General features: G+C 46.6%; 1 protein-coding gene across 2 annotated transcripts in view; it reads left to right on the top strand.

The window, feature by feature from the left end:
- Positions 1–6,163, top strand: part of Prorp (protein only RNase P catalytic subunit) — an 89,106-nt gene extending 82,943 nt beyond the window's left edge. For both annotated transcript variants that reach the window (XM_050138865.1, XM_050138864.1), the window contains exons 6-8: positions 273–421; positions 2,484–2,679; positions 5,921–6,163. In XM_050138865.1, coding sequence (XP_049994822.1) covers positions 273–421; positions 2,484–2,679; positions 5,921–6,070 — 495 coding nt within the window. In that variant the 3' untranslated portion in view covers positions 6,071–6,163. The remainder of the gene's footprint in view (positions 1–272; positions 422–2,483; positions 2,680–5,920) is intronic.
- The last annotated feature ends 7,635 nt before the right edge of the window (positions 6,164–13,798 follow it).

Below are 13,798 nucleotides of genomic sequence, written 5' to 3'. Positions count from 1 at the left end.
AATTGGCCATGGTGGTGTGTGCCTATAATCCCAGAACTCAGTAAGTGGAGGTGTGGAGGTCAAATGTTCAAGGTCACCCTTGACTTGAGAGCTCTTGTTAACCAAGCAACAAGAAAGAAGGCATTAATTTATACTTCTCCTCAGGCTATGAAAGATGGAAAATTATTAAGAGCTATTCTCTTCCTGCTCAGAACTCTGAGATTCTCCTGACGGAACCAGCTGGAAGAATCTGGCCAGTTGTTTGATCTCATTTGTTTGGTTCTGTTTTCTAGCTCCTGTACATAGTTTCTCAACTAGCCCAGCAGAATCTGCAGTTGCTGGTCCTGGGCCGGAAGCACATGCTAATCCCGAGTTCCAGGTGGAGAAAGGACGAGATGGAGTGGGTGCGAAAGCTGGCCCACTGCTTTTTTGCTGATGACATGTAAGTATTGGAGGGAGCAGGGCAATCAGACTGGGTTCCAGTCGTCTACTTATCCGTTATCTGTTCTGTCGTGGAGACAGAACGCTTGCCTGTGTGTATGCAACCTCATTTAAAACAAAACAAAAAGGTAGCTTACAAAAATATAGTGTCTACGGTGGAGCAAACTTTTATAGATGAGAAAAATCAGCATAAACGAGAAAAGGAGGAAAGTCAGTCAGGAGTGAGGCTAGCACTTGGAATGCACACCATAAAATCCTAAATTGGTCATCGAACAGACGCTTGGCAAATATGAACATGGCGTTTGTTCTTAGTGATGCGTCAAAGCCCCTGCCCTTTCAGTCCTTACAGAAACAAGCCACTAGTGGCCCCGTTGCAGCCAGGGATCCGCACTGTGGGAAGCGGGAGCGGTGGGAAGGGCTCCTCAACTCACAGTGCTCCTGCCTCAGACAGGGACAGCAGACATCCAGAGGTCCTGGCACAGGAAAGGGCTGGGCACTGGCAAAGTAAGGCGGCCAGCATGGACAGGTTAGAGCAGCACCCGGAAAGTCAGCTTTGGGGACTGCGGATGCAGTTCAGTTGGTAGAAAACTTGCCTGGCATGCAGGAAGCTCTGCATTCCATCCCCAGCCCCACAGGAAACCAGTTGTGGTGGTTCCGCTCAACTCAGCCCTCTGCTGACCTCAGCCCACTGAGGAAGATCAGGAGTTCAAGGTCATCCTCTGCTGTACAGAAGCTGTCCTCGGGTATGGGAGACCCTGTCTAGAAAGGGAGGGGAGGAAGGGGGAAGGGAACACAAGGTTCGAAGTCAGAGAGAAGGAAAGACCATATTATGGAGGACCTCACAAAAGGCCTGGATTTATTCCAGTAGAGAGAAAATTGCTGCTGAGCCACAGCTTCCCCGGACGCCAAATGAACATGGAAAACACGATCAGCGACACAATGTGCAGTTCATAAACAGAAAGCAGCCATGCGGAAGATGGGAGATCCTGGGCCGCACGTCCAGACTCTCTTTGTGCGCACAGGTTTTCCTACTACTGATGATGATGGCACACGTCTGTCTGCAGCCTTACCAGGCTGTCACTTCGCCGCGTGTGCCTCAGCCCTAAGTCTAGGACTCATAAGTTCAGAAGTGAGAAACTCAGGGTTTGTCAGGATCCCACAAAGAATTTATTCTTAGAAGGGTAAAATGGCTCCTGAGGCATGAAACAGGAGGCCAACTCCTCACTCCAGTCACAAACCAAAGCCGAGAAGAGGAATTTCTGTTGCTTCAGAAGCAGCAGCCTTGACCCTCTTGGTGTCGCTCCTGCAGCGTTGGTAAGCGTTAGGAGTGTGGGCTTGTTTCAGATCACAGACCTGCCATTTCCCACCTGGGGAGGTATTTACTCCGCACATAGTCTCCACGAGGCTGCTGTGGAGGGCAGTGGTTATCACACGTCAGACCTGGCACCGCGTTCATGGAAAGCCTGTATGTTCATCACTGTCATCACTGTTATTTTTCTTCGAGAAAAACTGGATAAGTCATGTGCTACACCCCAAAAGTCTCTTGGGAATTGGTCTTGCTGCCTACTTTGGGGCCTGTACGTCTGTACTTATTGCGTCTGCTGGAGTTCTAAGCTCTGTTATAAAGATTGATTCGCTAGTGTCCTGTGTCTCTGGATTTAAATCTTTTACGTTCAATGTTAACATTATTGTACCAAGCAAACTTTCTCAAACACAAAGCAGAGAGCAGTGTAGTGAATCCTTGTAACCCCACGTAGGCGTGACCCTGCTCTAATGTTCCTCGTCTTCTTCCATATAAACTCCAGTGGGTTTTGGGTTTTGTTTTTTAAGAAGGTGAAGACTCTATAGCCCAGGGCATTAGCAATCCCTGCCCCTCAACTTTTTGTTGTGTTTTAGAGGCTGTCAGCAGCTAAGGACTCCGGATGCTTTATGAGGGTCTCTCTGAGCACTTCTGTTGAGAACTCATTGATGCCTTCTAGAAAGTCAGAATATAAGTTAATGGGTGGTGGAAAAGCCTCTGCCCCTGGAGCGTCTGACTCTGTCCATCCTTCTGTCTGCCGCAGCTCGGAGGATGACCCGTTCCTGCTCTACGCCACCCTGAACTCAGGCAATCACTGCAAGTTCATCACCAAAGACCTGATGCGGGACCACAAGGCCTGCCTGTCTGATGTGCACGCCCAGCACCTTTTCTTTAAGTGGCAGCAGGGACATCAGTTGGCAATCAGGATCAATTTTCAAAAATCAAAGCTAACTTTCCAGGTATGGGATCTGCTCTCTAAGTGACGCTGACGACCTCGTCTAAAGAATGAGTATGGCCCAGTTTTTAAAATGCTGAAAGTTCTAAATACTTGGTTTTGGTTTCGGTTTGGTGGGTGGTAGTTAGCCCGTCCCTAGAAAGAGCATCTGTCAGGGTGAAAGTATTCACAGGCCAACCCCAAACTGACTGACATATTAAAACATCTGGAGTACTGTGGCTGTGCCTGAAACTGTGCCTCACCTATAACTGTGGCGAGACCCAAGTGTTTCCATCGTCCTGTTTAGGTGGAATGGCTTGTCGCTTCTTATCCTTTCAGACTTTCCTTTTAGGCAGCTTTTCCTATTTTTTAATTTAAATTACGTTTGTGTTGTTAATTGTGTGTGTACATATGTGAGTGTGTGCATGTGTGAGTGCGTGCATGTGTGTGTGTGTGTGTGTGTGTGTGTGTGTGTGTGTGTACCATGCCCCGGCTCATGGACAGCTGTCAGAAGACAACTTGCAGGAGTCAGTTCTCCTTCTACCATGTGTATCCCAGGCGTGGCCCCAAGCCCTTTGACCCTATGAGCCATCTCTCCAGACCTAGACTATTTTATTTAGAGGCAGGGTCCCATTGACACAAAAACACAACTCTCACCTCAAAGAGAATAAAGACATAGTTTATTTGGGGGCCAAATATGAATGACCATGGCCTCAGAACACAGACTTAGTTATCTTAAGTTTTGTTTTAACATGGTAACAGTTTATCAAGTTTTATTGTAACAGAACAACAGAAAAATCAGAAATCAAAACACTTTTCAAACACCTTGGTAGGAACATTGGGGGGCGGGTTATAGAAAGCAGGGTACCTCGACTGTTATCTAACAGCCTTTCAACCTTTTGGTTGGTGGAAGCTGGGCATCTGTTTATCCTTTCTGTGACAAAGATATTAGCTAGCATTCAGAGGATGGTGACTACGAGGGGTGAAGGTGGCCCAGCAATCTGTAGTTATAGCTCCTTTCTGGGCATCTTGCTCACGGTCTGCTTACTGTGTAGCCCTGGCTCACTGCCATGTAGACCAGGCTAGCCTGAAACATGTCAGTCATCCTATCTCAGCGTCCCCTGTCAGACTTCAGGTCACTCTTCCGAGTGACGTACGTTGTCGGTCCCCAGTGGGCTCTCCTTTGACTCCAGTGCAGATGCCCATAGCCCAGGATGCCACGTATTAAAACAGAGGAAGGAAAACCCAAAGGAAAATTATTACAGGATAGCATAAAGGCCTATACGCAGGGGAGGGGAGATACGATGTTGGTCCAGTATACCAAGCTTCGGTTAGTGGGAAAAGGTTCAAGAGATCTATTGTACGATGTACTGTGGCTGGAGTTAATAACAATTTATTGTATTTTGTGTGTGTGAGTATGCGTGTGTGTGTGTATGTGTGTGTGTGAGTATGTGTGTGTGTGTGTGAGTATGTGTGTGTGTGTGAGTATGCGTGTGTGTGAGTATGCGTGTATGTGTGTGATTATGCGTGTGTGTGTGAGTATGCGTGTGTGTGGTATTAGAGACTGAACTCAAAGCTTTGCACATACTAGTCCTCTACCACTAAACTGCATCCCCAGCCCAGTTTTTACTTTTTATTTTGGGGCAGGCTAGCCCTGAACACACTGAACACAGACCTTGACCTCATAGTCCTCCTGTTTTACTCGCCAGGCCCAGCTAATGTGCTGTGTTCTTTTCACATTTTTCATCATGTGTTTGTGTCTCTGTGAGTGTGTGAACATCAGTGCTGGTGCCCAGGGAGGCAAGAGGGTATTGGATCCCTGGAGCTGGAATTACAGGCAGCTGTGAGCCACCCAGTGTGTGTCCTGGAAACCAAACTCTGGTCCTCTGCTCGAGCAGTACCCCAAGCCATCTTTCCAGCCCATGCGTCGTATTCCTGAAGATGCCAAGAGAGTAGATTCTAAGTTTTCTCATTAGAAGAATGAAAGTTTGTAACTCATATTAAATAGCTTGAGTAGCCATTCCACAGTGTCTGTATATTTCCAAATATGTTGCACACACAGTGCTATAAATAAGTTTATTAGTTTTAAAAAAAATAATCTAAAGTGCAAAGCAAATTTATAGGGAAGAGTATCCCGTGGTATTACAGCAATTATTAAATCAGCACAATCAGGATTATATATTGTATTATAGGAAATGATTCAAAATGACTGACATGGAAACTACAGCAAAAAAAGGAAAACTTGAAGTTCAGTGAAAACAGAGATGGGAAGGGAAGCTCTAGATTAAAGGATATTATGAATGGTCCAGTCTCGCAGAAAGCCATGTTTAACTATGAAATATATGTTACACGTATGCAGTAATGGGGAAAATACAAACAGTAGAACTTTGATGAGGCTGAGGAATTGTTGATTAGTCTGATAATGTATTGGATGCATACGTACATATATGTATTTTAACCAGACAAGCTGTCTGATCGGAAACTCTCTAAGTGGCCCAGGCTGGCCTCAAAACCCTCCTGTCTCAGTCTCCTGTGCCTGGTTACTGGGTACTCTGCCACCATTGCTGCCTGATGTCTGTGTTGGGGAAACTAGCAATAACGTTGATCTTAGAGTTACAAAATAAATACCATATTTTACAAGTGCACAGCTGAGATTCACTTCAAGATAATCTTGAGAGAGAGCTATTTCTCTGCTCTTTGTATTTAATTTTTCTCTTTTTCACTTATAAAACCCATAAGCACAATGAAACAAGCCTATAACTTATAAATATGACACTCATATAGAGTGCCCTTCACCTTCAAATGAAACTCCCCTTTTACATTATTTGGTTTGCTGTTGTGGGGGCTGGAGAGGTTGCTCAGTGGTTAGTGCTCGCTGAGTTCCGATCCCTGCACCCACATCACAAACTGTGTTCTTGCACATGGCGATAGCCTGGTAGTGTGTGAGTAGAGACATGGAGAGTGCTTGGGCTTGCTAGCTCCAACCTAGCAAAAACACAAACAAACAGGCCAGCACCTCCAGGTCCAGGCAGAGACCCTGCGTCAAAGGGATAATATGGGAAGTGGTAGAAGCCACCTCTGGCTTCTCTGCATGCACAGACATGTGCATTGGTACATACATGTGCATTCACCACACCCACAGATACACAAAGGAAGGAAGGGAATCCAGTGTTAAATAAAGCATGGTATTCTTCCAAAGTTGAGAAGATTGAGGGGCGTCGGTACCCCGTCACTGTTCTTCTCACCATTTGGCTTTAATTCACCAGCACACTCTCAGCTACGACACGGTGGTGCAGACAACTGGAGACTCCTGGCACATACCTTACGATGAAGACCTGGTGCAAAGATCCTCCTACGAAGTGCCAACCAAGTGGCTTTGCCTCCAGCGAAAGACACAGGCACCGGCCGGGTCCTGAATTTGCCCTGGACACCTCCTGGCTGGTAGCAGAGCTCACATCTATGCTATTTCCAGGCATGACCTCTGTCCTGAAAATAAAAAGATTTTAGGAGCACTGTTTGATTTAGTTGGTGTGCAGTAACAAATCGATTTTTAGCTTTGTTTGGTTTGGGTTATGGTCCAGTTCTTGTTCTGCCTCCGTCCTCCCACTCCACGTCCCTGAGTGCTGAGATTCCAGGAGCGGCCACCATGCCTGCCGTGCGCAGTGCAGGAGGTGAGACATGGGCCTTCACGTATTCCTGGCAAGCACTCTGCCAGCTGGGCTACGTGCAGCCCTAGCCCAACAAACTGACTTTTGAGGTAAATGAAAAAAAAATAACATCTTCTCTTAACTAGCTGCACCACCACTTTTGTTTCTAGAGGTTTCTCCAGAACCGTGGGTCCTAGGGCGGAGTCTCGGTGCTTGTTCCTCCTGCCAGGCAGCTCTCCATAGCCGCTCCTGCTGACTTGACCTTCCAGGCTTCCCCATTGGTCCCTCTTTGTTTTCTACTGTAATTACAGCCCTTTCAAGTTAATCATGGTATCGGTGTGATATAGTGTAATTATAAACTTTTCCAGGTTGATCATGGTATTGGTTGTGATACAGTATTCCAAGATGACATTCCAAAAATAGTCCAAAACTTATTTGACAAAGTTTTAGAAATAAAAACTGGCTTTCTGGAAAGAATAATAGGATTTTGAGCTGACAAGACGGCTGAGTGGATAAAGGCGCATACTACCAAGTCTGACCTGAGTTTGATCCCACAGGACCCACACTAAACACATAAGTTGTCTTTAGACTTCTACAAAAGTGCCCGACACACATATTATAAATGAAATGTAAAATTAAATAATTTTTAAAATGAATTTTGAAATGATTATAAATAGAGAGCCCCAGACAATGCAGAGGATCTTGTTCTCTAGATCCCTGAACTGTTCACTGTCTCCAAGCTGTGCTCTGGGTTCTATTTTTTTACATTTAATTTTGAGACAAGGTCTCAGTGAGTTAACCAGGGTGTCTTTGAATGTATCATAGCCCAGGCAGGTCTGGAACTTAGGATACTTTCTGCTTTAGACTCCCAAGTATCTGGAGGCCTATAACATCGTTTATGGCTTATTTTTAAAGAAATTGTTCTGGTTACAAGAAAAAAAATTTCCATTTTTTTCAAGACAGGGTTTCTCTATATAACAGCTCTGACTGTCCTGGAACTCACTCTGTACACCAGGCTGGCCTTGAACTCACAGATCAGCCTGCCTCTGCCTCCCAAGTACTGGGACTAAAGGTGTGCACCACCATACCTGTGTGAAGGGTTTTTGGTGGTGGTTGTGGGAGTTGTAGGGGAGGGTACTGAGGAGGGCCTTGCATTCTATCACTCTCTGACCAGGAACTTGCAGCCATCCATCTGCCTGAACTCCAATTGCAGGCATGAGCCTCCATGCTTTCTTAGATTGAATTATTAAAGTCGCCATGACAGGGGCTGGGGAAATGGCTCAGTGGTAAAGTGCTATCCAAGGGTGATCCCAGCACCCACATAGAAAAGCCAAGCTTGTGGAGGGAGGGGACAAGACCGGCTGAGCTTTAAGCCATCAGAAGAGCCTGTCTGAAAAATCAAGGCAGGATGGCTTCTGAGGAACAGCACTGGGATTGTCTCCTGGCCCACACATGTGCACACAAAGCGTAACTGTGAGCATTTGTGTTAAATTGTAACATCCGAGAGATGCAGTAACTAGCAAGAGAAGGTCTTAAACGGGAATGCCAGTCATCTATCTCTTTGGCACCACTTAAAATCTAATCCAAGAAGCAGCTGCCTGAGAAGCCACTGGTAGCAACTTTAATCTCGAATAATTAGAGAGATAACTTCAAGGTCAGGTCAGACAGCCTGACCACTCCTACCCGAGCAGAACATTACTGGGGTTCAAGTTCAGCTCCCATCTAAATATTCAGTCATTACAAAAGAAGGTCTCTTGGGTTGTCTATGACTGCGTAAGAATAGAATGCCTGTGTCCACTAGGTGCCGTTGGAATCCCTGACAGTTCTGTCCATTTGGCTTTTCTGGGGCAGAGAGGAGCCCTGGCCTGGGGGATGGGACAGAACATCTATCCCCAGGAAACAGCTTCTTTTGGTGGTGGATATGGCCAGTCTCCGAAAAAGTGAGTTCTTTGTGGCACTTGTTGCTTAAAATCTGTGTAAGTGGACCTTTGCAAATAAATAAGTCCTTCTTGGGTTGCCTTCCTCTTTAGTGACCGTGCCCTAGAATTCACGGTTCCCTTTCTTTTTGAGACAGGGGGGTCTCATTCTGTAGTCCAGAACTCACTATGTACACCAAGCTAGCATACGTGTTTGCCCGGTTGTATGTACATATGTGCCCATTTTCCTTGTTCCAACGGTCCTTCGGGATGTTTCCTTCATACACATTATTATATTACTTATAACAATGTAAATTCATAGAAAGCGTCAACTGAGAGTCAGATGTGGTTGTTCCTCTACCCCTCGCTCTTGGAGCTGGTCTGGGAAGGAGACTCAGGAATTCAGGGTCATCTTTAGCTACTGAGCTAGTTCGAGGCCAGCCTGAGAGCTACATGAGACCCTGTCTCAAAACTAACAAACAAATAAGACTTTGACTGACTTAAGCTAGGACATTCTGTATCGTGCAACACTCTTCTGTGGTTACATTGTCGAGCTCCTACTCAGGGCTTGGGCGTGTTCAGGAGAAACCGTTGCCAGAGCTGTCTCTGGTAAAAGGCTGTGTCCTTTGGCGCTTGTTCCAGCGGGAGTGGTCACATCCTTGAGGCGCGTCCTTTCCTTGTCAGGTCCTCTGACCTCCAGCTTCTGGAGAAAACTCTGGCCGGGCGTGTTTGTGAGGAGGACTTGTGAAGAACATAAAGAGCCTTTTGTTTTTCAGAGCAAATCATGTGGTTTTTTGTTGCTATTAATCCAAGCACAAAGGGAAGTTTATGTGAGAAAATCATTATTGAACATTTTGTGCTTTGCAAATGTCAATAGAGTATTTTTTTTTTTCCATTTCCAGAATCACCAGAGTCTTCACCTCTCACACTGGTGATTTTTGGCCCTCTCTATAATGGCCCCTCTCTTTTTCCATCCGTCTTTGGCTTTTGTTTTTTTGAGCAGGATTCCATTGTATTACAGCTCTGGGGGGCAGTTAGGAGCCGAGAAATACCTCGGAGTCACACTGTACAACAAACCTCACACAAGAGATGTGTGGGTGGGAAGAACCGAGGAGGGTGGCTGCCTCTTCTCAGTTCGTGCAGCAGCAGAGAACTGAGCAGAAGTCAGGGTTTGTATAGGGTTTGAGGGGAAGGGCTCCCAAGGTGCGGATTGGTGGGATTTCAAGTTCAGAGTTTGGACTCTCTACTGTGTAGGTTGAGGGCTGGGTCCGGCTATTAGGGCAGTTAGAGTGTTCTGTAGGTAGAGCCTGGTTGTTGGTGGTACTCAGGGGAGTGGTTTGGTTATTTTGAGAGAGAGAGGGAGAGAGAGAGAGAGAGAGAGAGAGAGAGAGAGAGAGAGAGAGAGAGAGAGAGAGAGAGAGAGAGATACTGTATGTCAGAGGCCAGAGGAGAGCTTTGGATCCTTTGGAGCAAAAGTTACACACAGTTGTAAGCAGCCCAGCATGGGTGCTGAGAACTTGCAGCTTAGTTCTTCTGGAAGACTAACAAATGTTCATAACTACCAAGCCACCTCTCCAGCTCCCATATCTTTTTGTTTGTTTACTTCAAACAACCCTGGTTTCAGGATCTCAAACTTTCCTATTTATTTATTTACTTGTTTTGCCCACACTTGCACAATGACACGCTGTAAGTGTTGCAGTTCTGCAAACCTCACACAAGAGGTTGACTGAGAAGGAAAACCCCCAGGTGGTGGCTGCCTCTGCTCAGCCAAGGAATGTCAGAGAACTGAGCAGAATGCAGGTTTATATAGGACTTCTTGGGGGGGGGGTGGAGTTTTCCAGGGTGGCCTGGGATTGGTGAGATTTTGTGGCCTGACCTTGGGGCAAGCTCAGGGATTGGTAGAATTCTGGCTCTGCTCTTGGACTTGGGGTCCAGTGGGGGTCTGAGTGTTCTTTCCCTGGCCCTTTATCCTACACGTGCCGCAGCACGTATGGAAGACAGTCTAACTTTTGGAAGGAGTTGGTCTCGGGGACTGAGTGTAGGTCATCAGTCTTTACCTCCTGAGCCATCTCACCAGGATTTAAAAGATTTCTGTTTTACATTTATTTTGTGTGTGTGTGTGCTGCACACACGAGGAGGTCAGAGGATGACTTTCAGGAGTTAGTTCTGTCCTTCCTTCCTGTGGGTCCAGGAACTGAACGAGGGCGGTCAGGCTTGACATCCGGCACCTTTACGGACTGAACCATTTCACTAACCCAGGATTTCAAACTTTTAAGTTCATCCCTGGAACCACAGCCTCGTTACCTGTTTTACTCCCTCACCACAACTACCAGCTCTTGGCCAGTTTTCTTTCTTTTTTTTTTTTTTTTTTTTGGTTTTTCGAGACAGGGTTTCTCTGTGGCTTTGGAGCCTGTCCTGGAACTAGCTCTGTAGACCAGGCTGGTCTCGAACTCACAGAGATCCGCCTGCCTCTGCCTCCCGAGCGCTGGGATTAAAGGCGTGCGCCACCACCGCCCAGCTTCTTGACCAGTTTTCTTAAGGCTTATTTTATTTGTATATGATTTTCCGTCTGTGTGCGTGTGTAGGTGCTCTCAGAAGATCGCCGGAGCTGGACTTACAGGCTGTTGTGAGCAGCCAGCGTGGGTGCTGGGAACTAAGCTGCTTCCCCGGGTAGAACAAGGAACGCTTTTAACCACCTCCTGACCTTGACCAAATCTTCAGCCTAGTCTCTCTAACCTTGTAAATTTCTTCTGCCAACCCACTTCTGGGGGTCACCTGATCGCCCCACCCTCTCAAATCCCAGCAGGGTCTTTCATTCACTTCACCTGTAGAGTGTCTTTTCAATTCCAGGCCTGATTTCCAGTAGCCAAATTTCAGTTCCTTCACTACTGTTTACCATACCGGTAGTATTGCTGGGAAGGCCGTGAGCTGGTGGTGTCAGACACCGCTCTCAATCCGAGGACCTGCTTGTCCTCTCACTTCCTGAAGGTGCTCTCCCAGTCTTCCCGGTCTTAGCTTGAAAATCGGCTCGCTGGGTGAACCTCCGTCGGCTGCCAGGGAAGAAAGTGGGCTGGCTATAGCTGTATTTCTCCAGCTGTAATGGGTCGAGAGTGACCTAGGGATGGAGCTAACTTCAAATGCTGGTTCCAGCTAGAGGTATAGCTACATGTTAGCGTGTGTGCATAGCCCTGGCCTCAGCCCCTGGCACCAAAGGAAAGAGCTCTCCTTCCGGAAGAGTAGCCCTGGTGATGCCAATACTACAGTTTATATAATCTAAGGAGAACGGACCTCGGTGAGCTCCAAGAGTTTATTAATTACATTTTGAAATTACATTTGTGTAGTGTGTGTATGAATGTATGAGAAAACCATTCAGTTGTCATCCTCAGGAAGACTATCAGCTTCCTTCATTGCAGGGTCTTGCATTGTCCTGGAACTCAGTGAGACTGAAAGACCAATGAGCCTCATGGATCCTCCTATGTCTGCCTCTCCAGTGCTGGGATTACAAGTGCTTGACAGGCAGATTTACTTTGGTTCTGGAGATGAGATTCCGATCCCTAAGCTCCCGAGGCAAGCCCTGGCTGCGCTGTCTGTCCAGCCCCTGTTTGGAGTTTCTCTTACAGAAGTGCATACTCTACCTCTGAATTCTGACTGCTTTTGTTAAAGTGACCATAGGCTTGTGTGTTAACTAAGGGGAGCAAAGATTTACGTAATGGGACCCTCTAGAAATATCAACTAGAAAGAGAAAACTTACAGAAGACAAACGTCCATCTGTCCTGTTACAGTCTGTCTCCCTTGCTCCAGAGACGCCCTGTGCCCTTTCCCCCACTTCTTACTCCATGTTGATGAGCGTCTGGATGGCCTCCAGTTTAGGCCTGTTACAAATCACCCTGCTGGTGACGAGTTAATGATGGGGCAGGAAGTTAACATCTGGAAGACAGTTCTGTTTTCTTCACTTTAGGCCCTCATAAGCCTTCACCTACCTAGTTTATCTCTTCAAAGCATATTCCAGTCATGCCACTCTGCTTGCTCAAAAACACTGATGAAGCCAGGCGGTGGTGGCACACACCTTCAATCCCAGCACTCGGGAAGCAGAGCAGGTGAATCTCTGTGAGTTCAAGGCCAGCCTGGTCTACAAGAGCTAGTTCCAGAACAGGCACGAAAGCTACAGAGAAACCCTGTCTCAGAAAAACTAGAAACAAAAACAAAATCATTAACAAGCTTATGGTTGTGTTTGAAGCTCAGCCTAGCAAGCATGGAGGGCCCTGGGTGCAACCCCCATTACCACATGAACCAGGTGTAGTAGCACAGCCTTGTGATCCCAGCATGCACCTGTGATCCTAGCACAAAACTGTGATCCTAGAGCACATGCACACACATGCACACATCTGTGATCCCAGCTTGCACCTGTGATCATACACAGGCTTGTGATCCTAGCACGCACCTGTGTTCCTAGCACTCTGGAGGAGGAGGAGAAGCAGGAAGTTCAAGATCATCCTCCTCCCAGAGTTCACCACAAGCAAGCAAGCTAGCCAACAAAAACCCAAGTGTGGTGGTGCAGGCCTGTAATCTTGGCACTAGGGAAGTCGGGGCAGGAGAATCAAGAATTTAAGGCCATACTTATCTGAATAACAAATTTGGGGACACCTTGGGTTATCCTATGATGCTGTCTCAAAAACAACAACAACAAAATCAGAACAATAAAGTTTCGAGGTCTTCCTGTTGCCTTCCGGCTGGAACATAAACCCCTTTAGGAGCCTGGGTCTTGTCCCTTGCCTCAGGTGTGTGTGTGTGTGTGTGTGTGTGTGTGTGTGTGCATGTGTATTCTTTTCAAGCTGTTTTCTTCCTCTGCTCCTGAACACACACACACACACACACACACACACACACACACACACACCTAGCTTCTGACCCTACATTGGTTCATCTACATGTCTCCCAGAGCAGTTAGGCTGTTTCCTGCCCATAGAAGTGTTTCAGTTATGTTGCTGAACTACTTTGGAGAAGTTGTTCAAAAATATTTTTTTTTTTTGATTTTTGTCTCTCAGGCCCACTTCTCCTTTGAATTCCCCCTTTGCTACTTGGTGTTTTGTATGTGAGCTGGCTGGTCAGAAACTGAGTCTGTGGTGTCTGATGCCTCTCTAACCAAGACATAAGAACTTCTTAGAGCCTGGCATGTTGGTACATATCCATTACTCACGGGACTGTAGTTAGATAGAGGCAGGAGAATCACAAGTTCATGGCCAGCCTCAGCCATAGCAAATCTGAGGCCGGCCTTGGCTACATGAGGAGGAGAAAACCGGAGCGCTCTCTGTCTTTCGTGACTGGATGTTCAAGACACAGTTCCTAAACCAGTACTCAGGAGATTGATGTAGAACGAAGTGTTCACGGCCAGCAAGGCCAGCAAGTTCTAGTGGGCAAGAAGGAAAAAAAAAAAAACCAAAGGCTCATTTACAAATTTTGTTGTTGTTGTTGTATGAGATAGTGTTTCTCTGTGTAACCGCTCTGAATATCCTGGAACTCTCTTTTGTAGAACACGCTGGCCTCAAACTCAGAGATCCGCCTGCCTCTGCCTTCCAAGTGC

The sequence above is a fragment of the Alexandromys fortis genome, unplaced genomic scaffold, assembly GCF_014885135.2.
Source record: "Alexandromys fortis isolate MF-2015 unplaced genomic scaffold, M_Fortis_MF-2015_v1.1 scaffold_35, whole genome shotgun sequence".
Taxonomy (NCBI): domain Eukaryota; kingdom Metazoa; phylum Chordata; class Mammalia; order Rodentia; family Cricetidae; genus Alexandromys; species Alexandromys fortis.
The sequence above is the reverse complement of the archived record's forward strand: the minus strand, read 5'-3'. Positions and strand labels throughout refer to the sequence as shown.